This window comes from Carassius carassius, chromosome 32, assembly GCF_963082965.1.
Source record: "Carassius carassius chromosome 32, fCarCar2.1, whole genome shotgun sequence".
Lineage (NCBI taxonomy): Eukaryota > Metazoa > Chordata > Actinopteri > Cypriniformes > Cyprinidae > Carassius > Carassius carassius.
This window is the reverse complement of record NC_081786.1, coordinates 10,063,226-10,089,918: the sequence shown is the minus strand read 5'-3', so window position 1 is coordinate 10,089,918 and position 26,693 is coordinate 10,063,226. Positions and strand designations below refer to the sequence as shown.

At 36.3% G+C, this 26,693-nt stretch overlaps 1 protein-coding gene across 2 annotated transcripts; it reads left to right on the top strand.

Moving 5' to 3' along the window:
- Nucleotides 1-521: 521 nt before the first annotated feature.
- Nucleotides 522-26,689, top strand: shtn1 (shootin 1). 2 transcript variants are annotated; one of them, XM_059520195.1, is made up of 17 exons: nucleotides 522-676; nucleotides 2,166-2,218; nucleotides 3,008-3,068; nucleotides 9,081-9,175; nucleotides 13,528-13,693; nucleotides 14,544-14,641; nucleotides 14,985-15,066; nucleotides 16,248-16,342; nucleotides 16,488-16,634; nucleotides 17,502-17,655; nucleotides 18,078-18,204; nucleotides 18,331-18,416; nucleotides 19,541-19,647; nucleotides 20,229-20,273; nucleotides 20,447-20,573; nucleotides 20,685-20,834; nucleotides 26,522-26,689. In XM_059520195.1, exons 1-16 carry the CDS (start codon nucleotides 619-621, stop codon nucleotides 20,801-20,803), a joined length of 1,620 nt encoding a protein of 539 aa, XP_059376178.1. In that variant the 5' UTR covers nucleotides 522-618; the 3' UTR covers nucleotides 20,804-20,834; nucleotides 26,522-26,689. The 2 variants fall into 2 exon arrangements, with proteins under 2 accessions (XP_059376178.1, XP_059376179.1); XM_059520196.1 differs by lacking the exon at nucleotides 26,522-26,689 and adding an exon at nucleotides 22,076-22,960.
- The last annotated feature ends 4 nt before the right edge of the window (nucleotides 26,690-26,693 follow it).

Below are 26,693 nucleotides of genomic sequence, written 5' to 3'. Positions count from 1 at the left end.
TTTTTGTTTGTTTTAGTGTATTTGTTTAGGAAGGAGAGGAAAAATAAGTTGAGTGAGTAAAGAAAACAGTAAAAATCTGGTAAATAGGCTATCAATTTGAACCTTTATTTTTGAGTGTCTTTTCTCATCTAGCAATAATTTTGTGTGATCAAGCAGAAAGTACATTATAATTATTGTGTGTATTAGCATATATAAAATGCTGCTATTTTAAATGCAATTTTAATCTCAAAATGTTTAGACGTCATTTCCGTCACAGAATGCTGTTAAACATAACAAAATGTAAGAAATTTAAATGACACGGGTTGAAATGTCCATGATTTAAAAGAAAGAAAGAAAGAAAATAGGAATATGAAAATTTACTGAGAGTGTGAAATGAGATGTTTTAAAATAATTTATTTTCTAAACCTTTACGAAAATTAACCATGGTTTTACTACACGTAAAATACACACGCACACACACACACACACGGTAACCACAAATTAACCACGGTTTGCATGGTAGATTTTTACTTTAACAGAGCACGCGGGTGACCGTGGGTGTGAGGCCAGGTGTCATTTCCTGTATCGCTCGCGCTGAGCTTAACCGGAGTGTTGAATCGGTAATCACAGGACCTCTCAATGGCGTCAACGGGAGAGCAAAAAGAAGTGAAAATGATTTCAGACCTGTCCAACCAAGGTAAGAGTGACGGTGTCGAATGCATTTGGAGTGCTGGTGTGCCCTAACCAGTGTGATTAGTAGTGTATAGAGGCTGCTGAAACTGTGTAACAGTCAACACACAGGTACTATAATAACAGGCCTACATGAAGTAGTGTTTTTTTTCTTTTCTTTTTTTCCCCCGTAAGTTAAAACTCAACTTAACATTCTCAATGTCGACTTTGTTTACCTTTTTCCCTGAAAGAATAAGCCCATAATAGTTCGAGGGAACAATTTATCTATTTACAAACCAACAAATTCTGAAGTGGAACAAAGATTGTATTATTACATTCGCTGTACTTTCTAATCTCTTCTGCATCACGCAGAGGAAAATACTCCTTTAGAAATACTCCATAAATCCTTTGCTTTGAGAGGCTTGTTTGGACATGCACACACATGTTTGGTTAACATCCTGGCATTTCTTTTGTTTTTATGTACAGATGAAACGTATATTGCAGCCTGTCTTGTCATAACTTTACCTATTTAATTATGTTTTTTTCCCCAGCTAAGTAACATGTATTTTATTCTTTGTATAACCAAATAGAACAAACTGTTTCTTTTTATAATTGTTATTGGGAACCAATTTCTCAGCTGATCTGTAAAACTTGATGGAATTTGTGGGGAAATTTGTAGTCGATTAACCAAGAACTAATGCATATTTACTCTGATATAATATGCATTAGAACTGTACATTTCAGTGTGTATAAAACAGTTTCAGAATTGGGTTCTGGGTTTTCTAATGGGCACAAATGTGACCACTGACATGTGTTGTGATAATTATTTATATGACTTAGACCATTTGAATATTAATATGATAGCTGTGCCTGTATTATGAGTGTTTTTTTAGAGCTTTGATGCAGATACCATCTCTGAAAGCTGTAGTTATATGACTTACAGCAGCCATGTAAAACTGTTGAAATCAAGACTGTCAAGTCTGAAATCAAAACACATGAAATCAAGACAGTCTTTACTTTCTTCGACTCTTGGTAAAACGCATCAACTTAGTAAACGGCACTCTGAAAGATGTCTTAAGGCAAGATTTGTATGGTATCCTTTTGCTCAAAGTACCCTACTGAACTCATAAATAGAGAGAGATAACATTAAGATTATTCCCATTATTCTGCTGAAGACTGGAACTTGGGAAAATTAAACTGAAGTTGCTGTCTGGTGTTTTCCATGGTAGTCTGTATCATTGTGACATGAATAAACCAGACACAGTGTGGTTTGTAAACCCTTTACAGATCATGTCTTCTGTTCTAAAATTAGATGCATATTCAGAAAAACTGATTCTGATTCATACAACAGGCAAAATTAGCACTTGTTTCCATGAGCAGTCCTCACGCTGGAAATGAGTTGTGGTTTGCAGTAGAAGTTTCCCTCTGAGTTGATCTCCCATATAGTGTGTTGCAATAACCTACTGTGTAGTTCATGCAGTGAAAGATGTTTAACTGGCGTCCTTGTATTTCTGCAGTACTTCTCCAGTATGAAATCCTCCAAAGAGAATATGAGAAAAGCAAAAAGGAGGTAAGAAGGTTACTGTCATGCTGTCCTTTCTTTCACCCCTTATTTCTTTTTTTCTTTGAACTTCTATACCATATCGGTTTGTGGTCTTAAAGGTACAGTTCACCTGAAAATAAAAGAAAACATTTTGAAAAAATAAATAAATAAATTAGCACTGCATTAACTTTTATTGCATTGAAACAGAAAACTCACCTTCATGTATACTACCATTTAAAAGTTGGAATTTAAAGATTTTTGAAAGAAGATTTTTATGTTAAAAAAATTAATTTATTTAATCAAAAATGGGCGGGTAGATTAGAAATATTTCTGAAGGAACGTGATGCTAAAGACTAAAATAATGGCTGCTGACAATTCAGCTTTTAAATTAGTTTATTATTAGTTTTTGAAATTAGTTATGTTAAATTGGAATAATATTTGACTGTATAACTGCTAACGCTGTAAGTAAATCAAATCAATGTAGCCTTAGTGAATGTGAAAGACTTCTTTCAAAAACATTTTAAAAATCTTCCAAAATTTTACATTCTGTACATTCTTGAAGGTGGGTTAGTGATGATAGAATTTTCTCTATCACTTTGAAATTATATTTTTTGAGATGGTAAATAAATCATTTTAAATAAATGCAGATGTTCTGTTTCAAATAAAAAGAAAAAAAATCTTTTTATGATAGAATCTGTGAATTGTATCAGTGCATACTATACTCGGGACACTGAACCAAACATATACATTATATAATATATTCGATGAAAACCATATATATGATATAAATTTGATACCAGATTTATTTATTTTCAGAGTAAACAAATGCAAAAGGAGAGAGATGAGGCCTTACGGAAGCTGAAAGAATTTGAACAAGGTTGGTTTTTAAGATCTTCGATTCACTTCAAAGATCTTCAAATTTACATCAAACATCCTTCTGTGTAGTACATTAAAAGAAGTGTATTTTAAAACACATTGGTTTACAAAGACTACTTTCACTTCAGTTTCTGTAGGAAATCCAGGCTGTATGTGCTTTGCTCTTTTGGACTTTGATCCCAGAATATTGCAAGAACTATGACACCATTCTATATAGACATGCCCAGTTATTCCGTAATCATCATTTCCTTGTTTTACCTGTTTTCCAATCCTGTTTTAATATTATTCAAACTGCAAAATTACATGTGTGATCAAATTATGTATTTGAGTTTACATTCACTGTGCCCAGGTGGGTATGTAATTCTGGGAAGGATGTTTTGATGAATACATTAGGTACCAAATTGACATCTGAGATGTTCTTTTTGCAGACATTAGTGGAGCTATCGGACGCTTTCGCTCTCATAATCTGAAGTTTGGTATTGATATCAATCACACACCTAGGTAAAGGGGGAAAGCGACAGGTTTCAGTCTCAGATAGGTTTTTCTGGGGTCCCTCCCAAACCAAATCGCCACACTTCACCTCTCTCGTGCTTCTATACAAATGTCACCTTCTTTTACTTCGCCAGGGGAACATGGAATTCAAATGTGAATTAAAAGGCGAAATTTTAAAAAGCACAACAAATGGCCGGTGGTGTTGGGGAGGAGGGAAAAAAATCCATTACATTCTCATTTTAATGCACGAAATAGGTCATTATTTGATAGAGAAGAGTGTGTTTTTGTGAATAATCTTGGCCTTTGCTCATGTTTCCTCTGCCATAAACACGTATTGTGTATGACTTCCACTTAAATAGTGGCTGCAGCTTCTAGCAGAGCAGCTGCATATTAGGAGCTATTACGTGATTTCATAGCTCTCTGAAAATTGCTTCTATTCAGCGCAAAGCGACTGAGGGGGAGGCTAGCTGCCTGGGGGGAGCTGGGGAGTGAGCGAGCGAGGAAAAAGCCCCCAACACACAATCATGTCTTTTCAATTGGAGATGGCAAGGTTGATGACAACATGACCATTGTGTTCTAATGATAAGACCACAAAGGCATCTGCCCCCTCATCAAGCTCGGCGCTGTAGAAACAGCATCAGAAGCTCTAATTCACTTCTCCAACACACAGGCCCGATAGCATTAAACTCGGCGTTCTTTTGCACATAATCACTGTCTGTCTCTGAGAAGACGCGTGTGTGAAGAGCCAGGGGGAAAACAGAGGAATGGTGCAAGAAGAAAGAGATTTGAAGATGTAACGTTGATGGCGAGGCCAAAACTTACAATTAAAGCTGCCAAGTCTGACGTGTGAAGTCTCCCCCTTGTCCCCCTCCTGCTCTGCAACTATCTCACACTTAGCCCGGTTTATGTGTAGCAGCTATTACAATTAACCTGTCACTTAGTGCTAGTACTACCAGTGAGAGAGAGAGATGAAAGATGGGGTGGAGGGGGACCAACTGGCAGCTAAGTACTGTTTAATGAGTGACAGCGAAAGGCTTACAGCGAGAACTTGGATATCGCAGACACAGGCGTTCATCAATTTTTAATTAGGTGTTATTGGGAGGCAGCCGCTGGCCGTGATGGTGCTAATTCCTGTTTTTGCCTCTCAACCACAATGTGTAATTAGTTAAGAGGCTGTGAGCTGGTCCGTGGCCAGTCTCTGGTGATTACGGACACAAATAAGGTAAGAGCTCCAGGCATTAAGAGCATCTGCCTCTTCCATCTCGCCATCTTATGCTGAATACACACCACAAGATAATCGGGCTGATTTTGGCCGATTTCTCCCCTTCCTACAATCCTAGGTAATGTCCAGATTATCTTGGTGGTTCTAAAGATTATTTTATCAGATTTTCCTGTGGTGTGAGGTGTGTTAAGAGTGACTGAATCTGCTTTGAAGATAGTCAGAGTTGCGATAACAAATCCTGATGTGTGGGGGGAATCCCAAGGACACCACACACTATAAGGAGCAAAACGGTTAAATCTAGGATTTTTTGTCCCCATCTTATAAGTTTTTTTATATCTTTAGTGTGTACCCAGCTTTACACCTCTTTGGAAGTTGTTAGATTGCGTCTGCTCATCAGACTGTGACTGCATTTTGAATTTGAATGTTGTAAGTTTCGTCTTTTTTTGTTGAGAGACTAACCTCAAATGTTTAGAAATGTATCACAAAAAGAGACTCTTCAGAGACACTGTAGATTTTTGAAGGTTCTTGCCAGTAAAAGCAAGGAAACACTGCCGATAACGTCTCTGTTACATATGTAACCATTGTTCCCTGAAGGAGGGAACAGAGATGTCACGTTGGTAATGACCGACTTTGGGATCTCGCTTGGAGAGACCAATCCATTTAGAATGTAAACTAAACAACCCAATGCACATTGGCATGCGACGATTGCATCCAGCTGCCTCTGATCGCAGCACGAGTAACTAATAACTATTAGTTATTATAAAAACTAATAACGAATAACTAGGCAGCAGTTGCAGTGCATACTCAGGTTTTCGCTGAGTAGCCGAGCAGGTGACCTGGCCACTCAGCGGTGGTACAGCAGCTGTGGCGACAAGATGTTAAGTGTCCGTTCCCTCCTTCAGGGAACGAGGGTTACATACATAACCAAGACATTATGCTGACACAAGGAGCATTAGTTCCGGGAACCAGGTCCGAGTGGGCCAGTAGGGCGCCATAAGCAGGACCCGATCCTCCTCCTCTCTGATCTTGCACAGTGTCTGTGCGAGAAGGCTCACTGGGGGAAAGCATACTTTTGCAGGCCCCGTGGCCAGCTGTATGCAATGCTTCCATGCGGAGTGTTCCCTCAGTCAGGGAGTAAAACCACTGGCAGTGAGCAGTCTCTGGAGAGACAAACAGGTGCCTCCAAAATGAAGTAATAGCCGGTAGTAGATTTGGGATCTCCGGATGCAAGACTGGAGCATCGCCCGCCTTCACTGATGTGAAGCAGATGACACAGAACTTTGGGGAAACCAGGCGAACTGAATTACATAGCTGAGTCTGATGGTCTGCAGGAGCCAGTGAGACAGTTTGGGTAGCCAGGCACCCATACACTGTATAAGCTGAACCAGTGGGACAACCGACATACCTGCGGTGGGGCAGCGAGGTTGAGTGTGCAGTGCAGCGCTTATCTGGTTCCACGGTTTGGTAGAGGGTGTGTGACTAGGGCTTTTGATGACGCTCTTGAACCACCTGCTGCTGCCTGTTGGCAAGAGAGGAGGGTGAGTGTGGTCCGGTGTTGGTCTGTCTGCGACTCTTCCTACCCTCTTGGGACCCAGAGACAGAGAAAATTGCTCTCTTATTGAGATTTTTGGAAAACAGATTCTCCACCCGGCCCTGCTCCGGGGGAGGGAGAGGTGCATTCACCATCCCCCAAAGAGCAGTCCCTCTCTGGGTCACCCATACAGGGGCCTCTTGCTCTTCCGCTCACTGCCAGGTTTGATGGGGGCCTGGACAGGCAGGGTGGCACTCTGGATGGTTGGAGGCAACAGCTGCCCGCCGGGGCAGGACATATTGGATTGCCTCAGTCTGCTCCTGTGCAGCCTAGAACTGCTGGCCGTGTTCTCGATGCGTCGCTGAAGAGGCCGGTCTGGATCACATGGACCTTGAGGAACTGAACTTGTCGGCATCCCTCATGTTGACCAGACACAGCCAAAGGTGATGCTCCTGGACCAAAAGTGTGAACTTTTTCGCTCATAGCGTGAGGTCAGTTGGGGTTCTGAGCTCTTTCAGAACTTTCGGATCGTGACCACCTCTGTGCAGGTCCCTCAGTGCTTTAGCCTGAATATACGGGGTCCCCCATATACCCCCTAGCTGCACCACCATCGAGAGTGGTGAGGGAGGAGGAATTAGCAAGTCCGTTTCCGGCAAAAAAAGGTGCCTTCCATGACCTGGTAAGCTCCCTCATGCACCACTGGGATGAATGGCACCGAACTGGTTGCTGAGAACTAGTGCAGGCCACCCCGAAGAACCAATCATCAAACCTTGAGGGCTCAGGACATGGTGGAGGACTCAACTCAAGCCCTACCCTACGGTGGCCCCGGAAAGCATAGCCGTCATTTCTGGATCAGATTCAGGCATTGCTACAGTCCCGGAGGGCAGCAGTGCAGCAAAATCTTCCTCTCTAGAAAGCTGCTGGTACGCTCCTTGTAAAGGGCCAAACACGTTCTGTTGGCAGCTCGACTAGTTGCAGAGTGCAAAAGGAGCATTGGTCCCCTGAGGGTTAATCGGGTTAATTTTAATCAAACAGTAACAACACTGCTCTGTGTAATTGTGATTGTATAACACTAATTGTGTAAGGTTCGCGCACTCGATCCAAGGAAGGTATCCGGTGCTGGCTGAAGGTTTCTTGTGCATTCTGTCTTTTCAGCAAGCAAAGTTATTCAATTTAAGTTTAATTCTAATCTGACTCCATTTTAGTATCTAATCTGACACCATTTTAATTTTACCAAGAATTTAGATTGTCTTATGAATTGGTTGCTTGACCATATATAATTATTCTTATTCTGACATCTGATTATTCTATTTATTCTTTAATATTATTGTACTCGTTCTTTTGGGTGCTCATGTTCTTTATTTGCTTTTGCTTGTAGTTTTATTATTATTATTTTCTTAATTTTTATTTGACAGTATAGTTTTTCCCTAAACATAGCACATACTGAACCATACCGAAACCGTTCCACCCCTATTCATTACTGACATGATGTAGAGAGTGACTGACTGAAAGGGAACTCAATTAACCCAAACAATGAGCCTTGGCTAGACATGCCTGCGCTGATCTCAGTCTCCCGTCCCTATAGGATCAATATGAGGGGCAGCACTGAACTAATTCAAATAGATTTATAGAATAGACAACAGTTCTGTGAAGGCTGCGATAGAGAGGTTATTGTGTAGAAAAGAAAATCTGAAAGAAGGACAAATAAGAAGGACATTTTTACAACATCAAGATGTTTGTGTTTATATATAGTTTGGGGCCAGTTTTTAATCTTTTTGAATGAAGTCTCTTATGCTCTTCGATGTTGCATTTATTTGAGCAGAAATGCAGTAAAAATATCTGTATTCTGTTTAGATATATATTAAAATGTAATTTATTTCTGTGATTGGAAAACTGAATTTTAAGCAGCCATTACTCAGTGTTACATGATGAGCCTTCATAAATCTGTTTTTATATGCTGATTTGGTACTCAAGAAACGTATTATTATTATCAATGTTGAAAACAGTTATCCGGCTTAATATAGGGTTATACATTTATGAAGGGTTATAAATCATATATAAAGTGTTTTGAAAATCTAAAAATGCTAAACGTTTTCTGTGAGGGGTAGGTTTAGGTGTAGGGTTTTTGGGTAAGTGATTAAAAAATACAGTTTGTACAGTATAAAAACCATTCTGACTTTGGAAAGTCTTTGTGTGAGTTGGAAAGGGTTCAAATATGCATATGATGCTAGAAAACTGTTCACTTAATAGTGACAGAGTGACAGATCAGTGGATACAAATATTCCATGTCCATATGAATCTTTAAATTACAACTCAGTAATAAAACAACATGTATAATAATTATGCAAGAATTACAAAGATGTTGAGTAATTTTTGATGAAGTACAGCATGTCACACTACAGATTACTGCTAGGACTACTACAGCAACTATTCAAACACTGTTCAAATCCTTGCTTGCATTGTGTTACCATGTGTTTTGTCCACCATATGAACTGTAGTTCCAGCTGTTTCACATCAAATGTCCCCAGCCGACTTGCTCAAAAAGGAGTCTGGAGAGCATGATAGCTGATAAAGAGCTGTTCTAATTTTCAGTGATCTGGACAGAGTAATTGTATGATGTTGTGACCTTGTCTGTGAACGTCATGATGTACTGTGCTGGCTGGTCTAGTGTGTACATGACAAACAATTAGTTGTGTGCTTGCCTGTAGTGACAAATGTGTTTGTGTTGAAGAAAACATAAAAATATTTGACATATTGCTTGTCTTCAGTGTCACACAGGGTGATCGAGGAGGTGAACAACATTCAGGAGAATCTAGAGATTGAGAAGACATGCAGAGAGAGTGTGGAAGCTTTGGCCTCAAAGGTGGGGTTTTACAATAAAGTTTATGATCGTCTTGTCTGTATTATTCTATTTCATTTGATTCCCCTTGTGTCTGTTCTGTTCCAGTTTATTCTGTTGTATTTTGGTTCAGTAGATTCTTGATTTTAATTTTTTTATTTAAATCTCTTCCTTTCTATTTCATTTGATTCTCGTCTGTTCTGTTTTTTTTTATTTTGTTATGTTCTGTGTCATTTGATTGTTCTGTTATTTTTGATTAATTTTATTCTATTCTATTTGAACAGATTATGATGATTCTTTTGTTTTTCTGGTTCATTTGATTCATTTTGGTTCGGTTGAATTCTGCTCTGTGTCAGTTGATTGTGTTGTTTTGTTTCATTAATTTCCGTTCCGATTCATTTGATTCTGTTTTGTTCTTATTTCTTTGATTCTGTTCTTTTTTTTTTTTGATTGGTTTGGTTTAATCCTCATGTTCTCTGTTTCATGTGATTTCATCTGTTTTGATCTGATTCATTTGATTGTTATTTTCTGTTTCATTCAATTCTTCTTTGTTCTGTTTCATTTGATTTTCCTTTGTTCTGCTCTGATCAGTTTGATTCTTCTTTATGTTCTTATTGCTTTGATTTTCTTCTCTTCTGCTCTCCTTCATTTGATTCTCCTTTGTTGTATTCTGATTCATTTGATTCTGTTCTTCATTTGATACAGTTTCTTTTGATTCTCTTCTTATCGGTTTAATTTGTTTTTGTTACTGTGTGTTTTGTTCTGATTCATTCAGTTCTGCTCTACTCTTCTCAGAAACAATACTTCCAGAATCATACACCTGTGTTTTTGCTAATGCTTTCACAGTAAATTGATTGGGATCCATCATGCTTCTACCATTCCAACCAATCTTCCATCCATTTATTTCCTCCTCCTTCCTGAGCAAAGTACACACAATTGTACTCCACATGGGCAGTCAGTCCATTCAGTTCATGTTGGAGTCAGTCTTAAAGACTATCTCCCTGCCGTATACCTGCATCTTGGTATTGACTGCCAGCTCACCTCACTGGACCCACTCTTTACAGAAGTATTCAATTTGCCATCAGTCCCAGCTTAGCACATTGTTTAGTTGGGTTTCAGTTCTACCGTTCAGAATCAGTCGGGTCTGAAAAGTGAAGTGGCATCTACACTGAGTCGCTCAGCAGGTAAATGGATCTCTAAAAGCCCAGGTGTGAGGCAAATTAGCAGGAACGATTACCAGCTTATTGCCATCTCTCTGATGGATGAATCAACTTTCTTCTGCTGTCTGTCGGTGATGAGCGCTGATCACCACACACAGAGAGAGAAATGAGAGAACAGTACCAATTATATGAAAGGAATAAAGACACAGATAAAAGAGATAAAGACCAGGAGAAAATAGTCTTTAGATTGAAAAAGGACACCTGTTGTCCTGCATTTTAGAAGCAGGGTAGCTGCCATTTGAAATCTTTTTGCATCCAAAAAAAGAAGGCATTTCACTGTGCAAATGAAAACTGACATTTATTTTTTATACTTGACAAAATAGACTGAGGTGAAAAACCCTGCTGGCTTACTGTTATTTAGCGTGGATGACAGGATTTCATTCCTTCCATTTCTTGAGAATCGCTTGTGAGATTTCTCTTGAGGTATAGCTAATTTTTTTCCTTTAAGTATGTGAAGCCATCACAGATGTTTCTGAGAGCTGCAGTTGAGGAAGACCACAGAGCATGTCATTTGTATGAAGGAAATAGACCTGCAGCTGGGCCGTTTTGTGCCTCAGCATTATGTGTTGGATAAAAGCTCGATTTAACCAATCAATGGTTCCCTGACATCCTTAAATGCACAGCCCAGCTTGTTCTGTGTTCGCCGGTGGCCACTGTGCAAGAAAACCAGTGCAGATCCCCTTTGTCCTGGCTGCTCTGTGAACACCTCCACACCGAGCCCCTCACGTGCGACTAACAGCAGGAGAGTCCTGTAGGATTCAGCCTCCACAGGTTTACTCATCTTCCATTTTTCAAGACACATGACAGTTTGAGGATGCAGTTTTGTTTGTCACTAATTGCTCTTTCAGCACATAGCAGGTTCCTCTCAAATATCTAATCTGTTTTTATGCAGAAAACACTTTGCATTGCATTGATCTCTGAATTCCAAATTTCTTACATTTTAATTTTTTTTTTTATATCATTCAAAAGTGTTTTCTTTTTTTTTTTAATGTTTTTGAGAAGTCTTATATGCTTACCAAAACTGTATTTATTTGATAAAAAATACAGAAGTATTATTTTTACAATTGAAAATAACTATTTTATGTCAAATATTTTGTGATGGCCTTTGAGGGCAAAGCTTTAATTTTCAGCCGTTTTTACCTCGGTCTCACATGATCCCTCAGAAATCATTCTACTATGCTGATTTGAAAAGAATTGAATTGATTTAATTTATCCCCAAAATGAGAAAGATTTCTATTTAGAAATGCAAAATATATTGGTACCATATTGTGTATCTGATGATATTACAATTTGTTTTAATTTAATTGTTATTGGATAATATTGGTTATTTATTTATACTTTACTTTTGTCGTCATCTAATTTTAATTTAACGTTAATCTTTTAAAACACTCATTAGCAATCATTAGCATATATCAGACTGAATGTTCATTTTCATACTGTACATTATAATTGGCCTAAATTGGCTAACTTGTAGAAAAAAAAAGATTTTAGTTTGTAGTGTTTTTATTTTTATTTAAAACTGTATTAAATTTTAATCCTGGCTATTTGTATGCCATAACATGAAAATAATTATCACCTTATTGGTATTGACCAGATCTGTAATATTGGTGCATTGCTACGTTTATTTTATTTTTCTGGCTACTTATCCATTAAATAAGTAAATAACCAGACATGAAATTTTGATATTGCCTTGTCGGTATATTTATTTGAATATTTTTTGCTAATATTTATAAAACAAGTATAAAAGACTTTGACTTCTTCTACATCTTTTTTTGAAAGTGTGAAGGATATGTTGTGAAAATTACAGCATTGGCTCATCCCAAATTTACATTTAAATTAGTCCAAAAATGTTGGTAGGTGTGATTGGAGGACGGCGAGTGGAATTGTCTCAAATAGTCTCTACATTTCAGCGGTATGATTTATTGTGTATGACGGCTGTAATTTTGTCTGCCAAAAGACCCTGAGGCAGACAGGAAACGAAGAGGGAAAAATCATAATCAATTTCTTAGACTCTGGAACAATTTGAATTAAAAAACAGTAATGGATGAGGGTTTACGGGTGGTGGCAGTCAAATCAAAGTGCAATCCAAACACATGACATTTTGTTTTGATGTGTGATCAGAGGAGATGAGGGGCCTGGCCACCTCGGGACGCACGTCTGATTTCTGCCAGTGTGTAATTTCACTGCTGCTCTCTCATCAATGCCGGATGATTATCGCAGAGCGAGCGTGTATGCGTGTGTGTCTGCGTGTTTATCCCCATAATATGTGTTGTTGATTGCGTTTTTAAAAGATGCATTCAGCAGGAAGGACGGCATCAGGAAATGGATTCACGTGCTGTGTGTCCTCACTTGGATGTCATTAATAAAGGCTCGTTAAAGAGGGGCATTTTATCCCTGCCTCTCGCTCTTTTTCTCTCTCTGACTGGAATGTCATCCGGTACTAATTTACATACCTCCACCCCCATTGGCTCTCTGAGTTTCCATTAAGTGGCCTCCCTAATTGAAGTGTGAATGACCAGACTTAAATTACTTTAATTGGGTGTTCAAAAAGGTAAAATTTCTTGGATGCAGGTATGTGCATGTGGCAAGGGAGGGGGTCCGTGGCGGCGCCTGATAGAATGCTGTAATTATTTATGAAAACAGAAGTGTCTGCTGCTACTGCTCCTGCATACGTGTAATGAAATGTCTATTATTTTCCCCTTGATTATTGCTCTTTTCAAGAGTGTTCGTGCTGTGTGTTTGGCTGTGTGATTGAGGGGAATTGCATGGGCACCCGCTGGGGTTCCAGTGGGCCGGTCTGTCTACATGCTGCTGATTTGATTTCTCATATCTTTTTGCTCTGTGGCAAACGCAGAAAATCACCGGCTTGGGTTTTATATCATTTGCGGTGTTACCGGTGTCATTTTGATTTCTGATTATTCCTATAAATGTGACTATATTGGCCTCACTAGTTTAACGTTTTTTGCACTGTAAGTAAACACTGGATTTTCGTTCTCTTCACAAGTTAAGAGAATTCATGTTTTGATAGTGTAGCTCAATTGGTACTGTGTGATGCCAGCAGCACTCAGATCATGAGTTGAAATGTATACATTAAATGCTCTAAGCTGCTTTGGATAAAATATCTTTCAAATACACATATGGATATCTTTCTTTCAGTTGAACAGACAGAACCGTTCTCTGAAGAGAAAGAGTATGCTCTTTATGTCCCGCCTTGGTGCTGATGTTGTCGCTGAGATCAGTCTGGATGATGAGGATGATGAAGATCCACAGGAGAAAGAGTCAGGTGTCTGTAGCTCCTCCCACTGTCAGATTGTCATTACAGGTGGGTCAGTGCACTGTCCCACAATGCATTGCTTAATAGAATATTTTTATTACTTTATACGTTTTGCATCTACATAGTAGTTTAAAAGGTGAAGTGTATAATTCCTATGACACAGACAGCAAAAAAATTTCATGTTTTTTGTTTAAGCAGATTGACTTGTCCTTTTATTATAACATAGGCTTTGGCATTAAATTGAGTCTTGACTACCTGTTTAGTCAAACAATGTTTAACAAACTTGTGAAAGCAGTCATTATTTATTAGAAATTAGACACCTTTGCCATTAAGTGTCTAGTTTTTGAGGCTATTAGAATTTATACCAAAATTTAAATTTAGTTATGTACTCATCCTCAGTGGGGGGTTTTTTTTTCTGTGAAACATTATTTAAATTGTTTTAGATATTAAATATTTTACACTTTTACATAAAACAAACTGACCACAGGCTTTCAGTTTTTTATATTATGTTATTATTAGTCATTTATTTATTTATGTGTTTTAAGTATTAAATGCAATGTAAAAATTATATATATATATATATATATACATACAGTATATAGAAACAACAGTTAAAAGTTGAAAGTGACCACAGGCTTTTTTTCAAGGCTTTCAAGCACTGAAAAACCATTGTTAAAGTAGTCCATGCAACACATGCTTTATTTCAAAGTCTTGGGATACAATAGCTTTTATAAGAAACAGAATAAAATGAGTAATTTTGCCCTCCGCTGCAGTTCTCAATTCATGATGTTTGGTTACATTACACTTGAGTAATTGAGAACTGGTTCTCAACTGACTTACCTGGTTACATTTAAATACATTTTTTATTATAAATGCTTTTCTTGTTTATTTATGTTAGAGCTGAGGGATAAATTAGAGGTGATCCTGGCTGAGAAGAAGCAGATTGCAATCGATCTGGAGACGACAAGAGAACAGCTCTGCCAAACTAGACAGGAAGTATGTGAGAAAATCATTTAATCTTGGGTTTTACTGCATTAACATACTACTCAACTTTAAGAGAGATCTACCATGCATCATTTTAAAAAAGGTCTACAATATACATTCAAAATCTATTTTTTCCTAATGGAAAAGTAAAAATCATGACAACGAAAATGTTGTGATCCACCTCCTTAATCTCTTTAATGTTAACCTTTGCCATGTTTCACAGTGGCTTTAACTCAGAATTATGACGGCCAAATAGAAAAGAAGGGTCTGTCTTTGTGTCATCATGTTCGATGTTTCAAATGAACCAGTTAAATAACTAAATAAATGAAGCTCTCACTCTCCCTTTCTTCCTAAGCTACTGAAAGAGAAGCATGATAATACTGTTTTAATAGCTGAAACATTCCAACAAAAGAAGCTCTTGGGAAAATACAACAGAGGTCAGTTGTGCTTATACTGTATCCCATTACCTCAGCCTCTCTCACTCTCTCTCTCTACTGCTTTCCAGTCCGATCATTCATTGATCCTAACACACTCTGTTACATCTTCATTATTACAATAACAATAAGTCAGACAGTATTTTTATGTAAATCTGAGTGATTTCTGACACCTGCTTGATTATAGACTCATAACAGAAAATGCAAATATCACAAAAATTAGAATGCATTATTTTTTTTACAAATATTTTTATCTGTTTGTGCGTGTTTTGAGTTGTTAAGTCATTTGATGCATGAATTAAATAAAAAAAATCATAATCGTATCACTTTAAACAAAGAAGATTTTTTTTTAAGAAGTTTCTACTTTTATTCAGCAAGAATTAATTAAATTGATCAAAAGTAAAAGTTAAGACATTTATAAGCTTACAAAAGATTTCTATTTGAAATAAATGTTGTTCTTTTTAACTTTCTAATTATATTATATTTTTGTATCATTTCCACAAAAGTGTTAAGCAGCACAATATTGAAAATAATAAGAAATTTCAACCAGACATTGAAAACAACCATATCAGCATATTAAAATGAATTCCGAAGGACCATTGTGACACTGGGTTTGATGGATGCTGAAAATTCTGCTTTCCTGTAAAAGGAATAATATATGTTTTAGAATAAATTTATATTTTAAGTTTTTAGAATTGTAATAATATTTTACAATATTGGTGGTTTTACAATCAAATAAATGCAGCTTGGTTGGGTATAAGAGATTTCTTTCAAAAACATTAAAAAAATAACAACCCCAAACTTTTGAGCAATGATTTAAATAAAAGACATAGAGAGGTCAGTACAAAAGTAGATTTATGAATGAGGACCAAAGGTCATCATCAGACACTATTGTCTTCTGCTTAATAGCTGAATCTGAAACTGCCTCCATAGTTGAGTTTCCATAACTGATTCTGCTATTTTCCTGTTTATCACTATGAAGATGATTTGATACAAATCTGTATTGTATAAAGCACTTTAGAAATAAAAGTAACTTAACTTGATCATGCTGATTTAAATTACACATTACACCCTAAAATGCCTTTTAAATGTCTATTCCCTGTAGTGGATGTCATCAGAAGAATATAAATTATACCTTAGACAAGATATATATATAGAAAACTTACCTGTATGTGTGTTTGTAGTTTCTCAGTATGCTCTAGATGAGTTTGAGGCCTTGCAGGATGATCTAAAGCTTGAGAGGGACCTGCGATCTGAAGCAGAGAAGTTTGCACATGAGGTGAAAGCTCAGTCTGATTTGATTTCATAATTACTTTATAGAAATGTATACGACATGCTAGGAGCTCTGTATATTTATAAATTGCTGGAATATGTTAATTAAGCAATGTGTGCTTATCTCTCTGTCTCTCTGTGGGTGAATGAAGATGCTAGTAGAGCAGAAGAAGCTGAAAAGACAAAGCCAGATGTTGATCCAAAGTGTGTCTTCAACAGAAGCTCTGCAGAAAGCTCTGGCAGAGATCAACACACTGACACACACTTTAGAGACACAGAGACTGGAGCATCAACAGCAGGTAATAAACACACGCACATACACACATTAAGGTGGGTGCAGACCCAATGTCATTTAAAATAATATCAAACAAACCAAACAAAAAAATCAACCATACAAATTCCTCCTAGTGTCACACCAAAACTCACACATGCTGTTCATTATGTGCCTTTCTAAAAGGAGAAGGAATGAGCGGTATTCTGCATTTAAACAATCATTAAAGGATCAAGGGAAATGTTGGAGGCGACATGACTCACTTACTTCATGGTAGTATTTGTCTGCCATCACTATAGAATTTAGTCAGAGTATATGACATATTTAATATGATAAGAACAATAATGAGGCTGTGAGTAATGGAAGTACAGTCACTAATTACCTTAAAGAGATGGTTCACCCAAAAAAGTCATAATTTTGTCACACTCATGTTGTTCCATTTGAAAGGCGAGACATTTCTCTTGCATAGAGATGTAACATTTTATGTAGAGTGCAGGATTTTCTTTAGTTCACTAAAACAAACCTTAACTGAAATAATTGTAAATTGTGTGTATATATACAGTATATAAACTTAAACTTATTTTATTTCACCAAGTTAAATAATAGTAAAATCTTAAAAAACACAACAAAATTATCAAAACTTTATCTAAAGTTGAAATAAAAACTGAAAATATATTAAGAAAGACTATAATAGTATTTCAGTGACAGTAAAAAAAAAAAAAAGCTGGTTGAGTGTCCTCGTTGCTATTTTCTATTTAGTGAAAGTTGAAGGAGACCTGGTCACCATTTCATTTGATGGCATGATGGCAGAGTATTTATTTTATAAGTGAACTATACCTTAAGTTCAAAGATCACATTCTGTTTTTACAACCCATGTTTTGTTGGTGGATTCCAGGTGAAGGCTCTTGAAGAGCAGATACATGGCAGTGAATTAAAGAAGCAGCTGTCAGCGTTACAGAGACAGACTGAACTGCTGGATGAGGAGAGGAAAGAGTGGCAGCACAAACACACTAAAGCTGAAACTGAGGCTAAAGACCTCAGATTCACAGGTACCACATTAGGGCTCAGTTTTTAGATAAAAAATAAAAAGTCCGTTATGCTCACCATTTGATAAATAAAAAAAATATTGTGAAATGTTTCTAATGTTTAAAATAACTGTTTTCTATTTTAATATATTTAAAAATGTCATTTATTTGTGTGATGCAAAGCTGAATTTTCTGTAGTGTCACATGATCCTTCAGAAATCATTCTAATGTGCTGATTTGATATACATTTTTTTCAGGATTTCTTTACATTTCAAATGAAAAGTATTTTATCTGAAATAGAAAAGTTTTGTCACATTAATAAATGTATTTGTTGTCATCAATGTATCAATGTAATGCATCTTTGCTAAATAAAAGTATTTAATTTCTCTCCAAACTTTTGAACAACACTCTAAATAACCCAGTGTTTATATCTCTGTCCTTTGCAGTGGAGGAAATGAAAAAGAAGCTCCAGCAGGTCTCCAATCCACCACCAGGTGCCCCAGGACCCCCTCCTCCACCCCCACCCCCACCTCCTCCACCTCCACCCCCTGCCCCGTCAAGCAACCCACTCAGGTGAGTGTCTGTTTGAGATGAAAACTGCAGTCAGTTGGCTGTTTCAATGACACATTTCTTGTTGAAATAGGAAATTTTGCTTTAGTTAAAAATTTTTCTTTTGTCTTTTTCTTATATCTCTTTTAGCTCATTACTCTCTATGCTTCGTAAGAAAAAAGATGTGAGCACTGAAATTGCATTAGTGGAGAAGGACTCCTCTGAGAAAAGCCCAGGTACAGAGCAAAGAGCCATCAGAGTTCATTTCCAATCTATAAACCTGCTCGGGTTAAAAGTTTATAATAATAAAAAAATGCAAAGATTACATAGATTGATAATTTTAAAGCACAGTAATCAGCGATGGCTGATGGTTCAAGGTTTTTTTTTTTATTCGTATCATTAGCAGCGCTGCCCTGTAGTTGTGTTCATCGCCGAGCCACATGAAAGATTTCAGACGTTTATGTTGACCTTTTTGAGCAGTGTTGAATTTCCATTAGAAATCTGCAGTGCATTCCGTCAGATGGAATGTAATTAATGTACACCGTTTCACATAAAGTAAACTCCTGTTCATCACAGCAAAAATGGAAATGAAAGACTTGGGTCAAGTTCAAGTTTCTTCTTAGCCGTTTCTTTCAGCCTTACACTAAAAAACAAGATGGGATTCTTCAGTTATTTGCATAATGTTCAGGTTTATAGAAACTGACTGGTGAACTTTAGCCTTCCTTTTATCTCTAGTGCTTGATTTTTCTTTTTCACTGGGTTTGAATATTTTCAAGTAATGGTGATCTTTCCAATGTATTGACTAAAATTCTTTCACATCCTATAATAAGTATAAGTGCAGGCCAAAGCTTAGATACTTTTGTTGAATAATAGCAGTTTTCTTTCAGCATTTTTATGATCTCATATGAATAGAAGGTTGTTATTGGACAATACTCTAGCTCTGAAACATAATGCCAATTTAGTGCCTTTGAAAAAGAGATTGATAGATTGATTTTTATCATGTCAGAAAAACATCAGACTGGTAAGCAGATAATATTCACATTTTTTGTTACAGTTAATGACAGAATGACTAAAAGTGTTTCCCAAGGCCGCTAAACAAAGACAAACATCACAGATCAACTTTCTTTTGATTTTTTTAAATGATATTTGTGCATGCCAGCTCAAATAGAAATCCTCACAGTCTTGTTTAGTGGTGTCAGTATGTCTGATATTATTCAGTGTCTGAAATGACTGCTAATGAAAAGCAGCAGATGTTTATCTACATCTGTGTTGATCTGTTTAAATGTGCTTTAATAGAAATCCCATTTGATGGTGTGTGTGTGTGTGTGTGTGTGTGTGTGTGTGTGTGTGTGTCTGACAGAGAAGGACACCAGACAGCAAGCTGTGGATGAGATGATGCAGCGCATCAAAAAAGGAGTTCAATTACGACGTGTTTCCCAGAGAGCCAACAAAGCAAGACCGGGACCGGTACACATTTCATACAAACACACACACACACACATGCACAAACAAACACGCACACACACACACAAAACACTAACTTTCTTCTATTCCATTAATCAGTGTCATTAAATGAAATTACTTACAATATGCCGATAAAGTATTTAGCAAGGATGCATTAAAGAGATCAAGTGACAGTAAAGATTTTCTATTTTAAATAAATGCAGTTTTTTTTAACTTTATTGAAATCCTGTTAAAAAGTTTCCACATAAATACTAAGCAGCACAACTGATTTTAACATTGAAATGAACATTAACAAGAAATGTTGATGCGTTTTAACCTAAATCACAGCAGTGTCAATCTGTTAGATGTTAGCCTATCGTTCAAACTGATGAGGCGGGTCAAAAACAGGACAGAAAATAGCATATTGCTTCTAAATTCTGTTTTTTGATGTAAAAATCTTGATAACATTATAAGTGGACCTCAGAGAACAGTGCAAAATTAAAAGAGAGGCAGTTCATAACCCCTTAATATATAATAACACTCACTTAAAAATAATAACACTCACTTACATAGTCTGCTTAATTGTTTCTCTGGTCTTCCTGCAGAAAGAAGAGACAAATTCTGCCATACAGGAACTTCATGGAATCCTGGTTAGGATTAATTTGTTTATTTTAATTTTATTTATAATTGCTTATTTATTAATAATATTATCACTTATTTATATGTCAGTATTTCTAGTTTATATATATACAAATAACATATTGCAGTAGAATTCAGATTAGTTTAAAACTAGTTGTTGGTATAGTAACAGAATCTTTGTTAGAACTCCGTCAAGCGTCCTGGTCCCTCCTCCTCGCCTGGGACACACCCTCCATCGCCATCACAGAAGTCTGAGCTGGAGAAGGCCCTGGAGAGACGGAGGGGAGCACTGAAGGCTGCAAAGAATAACAGTCAGTCAAACACACACACACACACACACACACACACACACACACTTCAGCGCATTTTCTCTGTCTCTTGAGCCAGATCATCCGTTTAACTTTTCAACCCTTCCCCTCCAGCAAATTCCAGTACTGCCCTGGATCTGCCCCAGATTAAGCAAACCCAGTCAGAACCAGGCCAGAACACAAGGGATCAGGTTAAAGACACAACGCAAGACAACAACCACAATACGCACTGATCACCTTAAGCCTTCATAGGAGCTGTAGGTTGTGAGTATCTGCTCTTATGTAGAGCCATGTATTTACACACCAAAAGAACATTTCTTCCTGCACCAGTATAGTTCATCTAAACTAACCAAACACATGTGACTAAATTATGTAGTTTTTTGTTTGTATTTTACATGTAATACTTGAAGAAGTTCAGCCATAATGTGTCTTAACAGCGTCAAGCATATGTGTGGTTTTTTCATATGCTCACTTTGATCTATTTTTTTTGGCTGGGTCAAACAGTTTTCTCCCAGTTGTTAGTTATTTTTCTCTTTTGTTTGGTTCAAAGAGTGTCTATACTCCATTTCTGTATCCATAACAACATATTTTTCTATAATCTATAAATCACTGTTTTTGCTTAAACTATATCTTTTAATTAAATATAGTTTTGATTTTTTTTTAATTAATCCAAAAATCCTGAAAAAATGTTGGCTTACAATGTTAAGAAGCACAACCATTTTCTAAATCGTAATAATAATAAAAAAAATCTTGAGCATCTGCTTTTTTTTTTTTTTTGAACGGTAGTGTACATGCCACTTATACAAGAAACTGTCAGTATGAAAGAAGTAATTGCAAGAGATCTCAGATATTATGGTGACAACTATTTTATTTTAGCCAATTTGAGCATACTTTGGGATAAAGTCTGAGATTGTAGGAGAACTCCAATATTCTTCACAAACCAAATTATCTAAACTGTCAGTCCACAAAAATTTTATAGCTTTAGACTATTATAGCATGTCAACAAGTTGAGTCTCTTTTGATTTCTTTTTGGAAATTTGAGAAAAACAAAAAGTAGATACTTAAAGTGCTCAAAAGTCTCCAGAGCTGTAAGCAACCCCTAAAAAATAACAAACATATTAGTCACACGGTATTAACTTGAGAACATTTAAACATCTATAAGTGGGGAAATGTTTTTGATTTTCTTCGCTTTGAGGGACTTTGAATATCTGTGAGTGTTTAATAGTAGTGAAACTACATCCCCTCCGTCCTGCTGTCTACTTTGTCTGGACCGTCCTCACTGAACAAAGTCATTGACACATGCTTTGTCTGTGTGAGAAGCCTTTCTAGAGGGGCGTTGGTGACTAGCCTTGAACATGTGCCAACTTAGTGTGTTCTCAAATGGCTTTGGCTAAACTAGTATTAACCTTCTAACGTCCCGCTCGGTAATTACAAGGCACTGATGTGAACTTATCCCCCTTTTAACAATCTTTTTACTGTTTCATGAACCTGGTTATTTTTTTCAGGTTCAGCACTGGTCTTTTAAAGAATTGGCGTTTTGACCAACATTACAGAAGAGAAGCAATTTTGGGTCATCAATCACACACGACTATTATTTAATTTTTTAAAGAACAGACAATGAATTGATGCTATTTGTACATTTATTGACTGAGCTGTAATGAAATGTGTTATTCTTTTTCAAATTGTTGACATGCCGACATGACAATAACATGCTACTGAATAGAATATATAAATCAGTTTCGTTTAAGTGAAGCATTTTGAAAGCATGTATAGGCATGGGCCTGAGGTGGTTTCATTTATGGCAGCCCTGAAGGCACAATTGTGAGAGGCGGCTGATCTTTGTGACTCTCTAAATGCTTCATTAAAGGAGGTCAGACTTTCGTGTAGTGTTGTTGTTATACAGTGGAATACTTTTCGTAACCCTTTTTCTGGAACTGAGCACATACTTGCTATTGTCATACTAACTTCCAGCAAAGACAACATAATTTCTTTCTTTTTTTTGAAGTGACAAAGGAAGGAGCACATTTTGAAAGGTTCATGACATTTATTTTCAGTTTGAAATGTGAAATTTAAAATGTTCATATAGTCAAATCATGATTACTATTTTTTTTTTCAAATAATATAAAATCTACTATAAAGAAAAACTGATAATGATATTTTAATGCACCTCAGAACTTTGACTGTAGAATAATATAAGGTACGAATATTGTTTTTTGAAAGACATCTTTAATGCTCACCAATATACATTTTTTCTTGATCGAAAATACATTTAAAAAAGTAATATTGTGTACTACTATTACAGTTTACTGTTTAAATAACTGTTTTCTATTTGAATATATTGTATGTAAATGTAATTTATTCCTGTTGGCAAAGCTGAATCAGCATCATTACTCCAGTCTTCAGTGTCACATGATCCTTTAAAGTATTGTCTTTTGACTTGGTCTCAGTGATGAAGTGTTTCTTTTGTCTGCTCATTGGAATTTTGGCTAAACATCTTCTACGTTTCTCACTGTCTAATGTAAATTTGATCCCTGAAATTTTGTATCTTTCCCCATCCAGTCCACAGAGAAGCATTTTATTCTGTCTGAATTGCATACTAGATCAGATTTATACAATGGTGTGATGTTTGTCATGCCTCGTTACACAACAGGATTTCATTTCCTCCGGTGAGCTGCAGCTGCTGTGTTGTTGTTGTGCTGTGAAACAGGAGATGTGTGTGTCTGTGTTGAGGCTCAGTGACGCCTTTCCACTGCTTTCACACACTTAGGCACAATTTCCAGAGCGGCTTAGAGCTCTTCATGGGGTTAAATCTTCCCGGACACAAGATGAAACTTTATTCCCTCTCACCCTCTCTTCTCTCTCTTTTTTTTTTTTTTAACACTGTTCCTCACCTGACCCTGGCCTGGCCTGCAGCAGAGAATAGCACACACTGTACACTCCAATTCAAGGCTATGTTTGAGAAGCGTTTTATAAATGTGTTTGTATGGACTGTCATTGTGTTTTGTGAATGAAAGAGCTTTGTGGAATGTTGTTGTGCCATTTCAGATGTAGCTTTGAATCTTTGGGGTCCTTTAAAAGCCGCAAGGATGTTTGTAATGTGTATCTGGGAAACAACGATATTAAAGTGGGCTAAACTACTGTTGTGATCATATTTTGACACCGTTTTGTAGTAGACTATATATATACTAAAGCCCATATAGCATGAGTTGATATCAGAGATATATCAAGTTTCTGTAAAAAAAAAAAAAAAAAAAAAAAGTATTTTGTGTCGCCACCAATAGCCTCGTGAGCAGCGCACTGCCCTATTGCTCCGTTGTGCTATGGGCTTACGAGGACCTTTCCTGATCCTGCCCCTTTCTCTCTCCCACTAAAGGCAAAAATTAAAAAACAAAAAGTCTTTTGTTTAGGCTTTGTGTTTTCTATACATTTTTTATAGGCCAAGTATTTTTTTCTTTCAGTCAATTCCACTGGTACACTTTTTTTTTATTATTATATTTATTTAAATCTAATGTTAATGTGCTATTAAATAAAAAGTTATATCTTATGATTGGCTGAAATTGTACAAAAATGGTAAAATATATTTGTTTTTTGTCTTATCAGGCTCCTATGAAAATATCATTGGACATTTTTGAAAATAATCCATTCAATAACTGACTAATAACCTTTCATTTGCCATCAAAGTGAAATTAGCTGTAAGCATAGGAGCCTGATAAAAATGCTAATTTAAAAGAAAAAGTCTCAGAAACATTTTTGCATCTGAAGTCTCTATATAATGTATTTATTTTTTAAGCGGTTCCATTTGTTAACATTAGTTGACACGAATATACATAAAAAATCTTTTTTTTATTAATATCAACATTTACTAAGACATTATTAAATTCAAAAGTTATATCTGGTAATATTGCTATTATTTGTATTATATTACCATAACAGACCTAAGCTTACATTAACTAACAATGAACAGTTGTATTTATATAAATCAATGTTAACAAAGATCAATACACAAATGTACAAATGTAATGCTTGTTGTTGTTAAGCTAAACAGGACTATATGAGTTAATAGTGTTATCATGATGGATTACTGATTTCACAGTTGCAAATGCCTGTTTTTTTACGATTTTCTATATGAAAATAATTCACTAGATATTAATGTAGATAATATTGTTAATATTAGTTGTTTGTTAATGTATAAACTAACGTTAACTATTGGGACCTTATTGTAGAGTGTAACTTTTATTGTCATTATGATCATTTTTATTTTAGGACTTGTGTGTGACCCTAAAACTAGATGTGGAAGAGATCACAAACTAGGATCATAAACATTCTAGCATCTAGATCCTTTTAGAGAGAGGTTTTCTCCACTGTTTCATCTCTACTCCCCAACGCACTCAAAGCACAATCAATAATCGACTCACATTTTTATGCGCTCTTCTGTCCGACATGTAGCATATTTTGTTTGTTGACGTTTCCGGTTCGGCATTTGTTGAAGATGCGAGGTGTAAATGAGTAAATATCTTGCTCAATTGCAGTCTCTCTCGTCTTCTGGTCTGCACGTTTTTCTTAATCGAAGTACTATAAACATTCTGTCAATCTTGTAATCATAAAACGCCATGCTGGGCTGTTGCTCTGTCTTGTTTTTTTGTTTGTTTTTGGCTTTGTTTGACGAAACCATATTCAAGCAACACAAAACAACCTCTATTGACAGAACCACAATTTAGAGCCCAGCTTGTGTATATATGTGAGTGTAAAACGCTTAATTTAGCCTGTTTTGTTAGTCATTTTGTTTATTTTTCAAACTGAATGATTGCCTGGTGGGGAGCCACAGTAACTTGTAATGCTGGTCTCAAATTTGTCTTTCTCTCTGCGGATGCCCCCAGCACCCCCTCCGCTCCTGCCGTGTGCAAATAGCTATTTTTTTTTTTTTTTTTTTACAGATGTCACCAATTGTACGCTTACAAAATGCTGTCAGTAAGTCTGGTGTATTTTGAGGGCTGTGTTTCGCTCCCTAAAAGGTGCATTGCTAGTAAATTCATGATTTCTATAATTCAATTAAGAGGTAAACAAGATAACGAACATGTTGTGAGTTGATTAGGAGCTGAATAGGTCACATTCTTGTGGTCTGTAGTTTCGCAGCACAGCTGTGGGTTTGTGTTTTCTCTCACTTGTTAACACAAAACAGTCCATTCACACTCTTTCACACAAACACATAAACAGACACAAACACTTATATGAAGCGGACACTGCTGCCCTTTTGAACAGGCTGGATAATTGGCCCCATTCAGTCACTGTGTGTGTGTTTGTGTATGTGTGTCAGTATCTGTTGTCTGTATATAGTGAGGAAAGGATGTGGAGAAGGAAGTGATGGGTTGTTTCATGCCTCTTCATCATTGAAGAATAGCTGTGATTTCTCTAAAAACCTGTCTGTGGGGTGTGGAGACAAAAGAAGGACGGAGTTCACTGAGTTTTTGGAAATTCCAGAGGCATTTTAGAATTTACAACAATAATAGTAAATATATAGTAAATGTTATTAAAATCATAAATTATGTATTTAAGTCTTAGTTAAAGTTTAATATTTCACAGGGTATATATATATATATATATATATATATATATATATAAAATAGAAATCATATATGTGACCCTGAACCACAAAACCCGTCATAAGTAGCACGGGTATATTTGTAGCAATAGCCAACAATACATTGTATGGGTCAAAATGATAGATTTTTCTTTTATGCTAAAAATCATTAGGATATTAAGTAAAGATCATGTTAGTGATTTTGTAAATTTCCTGCTGTGAATATCAAAACTTAATTTTTATGCATTGCTAAGAGCGTCATTTGGACAATTTAAAAGATGATTTTCTCAATATTTAGATTTTTTTTGCACCCTCAATATATAGTATAGTAAATATATTTATATTGTAAATAATGTGCATTTTTCTCTTACAGGTAAATTTGGAGCACATGGAATGAAAAGTCTTCAGGAAGGAAGTCTTCACACACACACAATGAACTTAATTTTGGGGACAATCACACAAAATAATTATATAGTGGGCAAAACTATTTGGAAATGTTCACTGTGACTTATGTGAAAAATATTAAAATGCATTAAACATTTTGG

Excerpts from the sequence above, each read along its gene's own strand:
- shtn1 (XM_059520195.1), top strand. The coding sequence starts at position 619 with ATGGCGTCAACGGGAGAGCAAAAAGAAGTGAAAATGATTTCAGACCTG. Across the intron at positions 16,635-17,501 it reads GACTGGAGCATCAACAGCAG|GTGAAGGCTCTTGAAGAGCA; the intron begins GTAATAAACACA and ends GGTGGATTCCAG. Across the intron at positions 19,648-20,228 it reads ACAAAGCAAGACCGGGACCG|AAAGAAGAGACAAATTCTGC; the intron begins GTACACATTTCA and ends GTCTTCCTGCAG.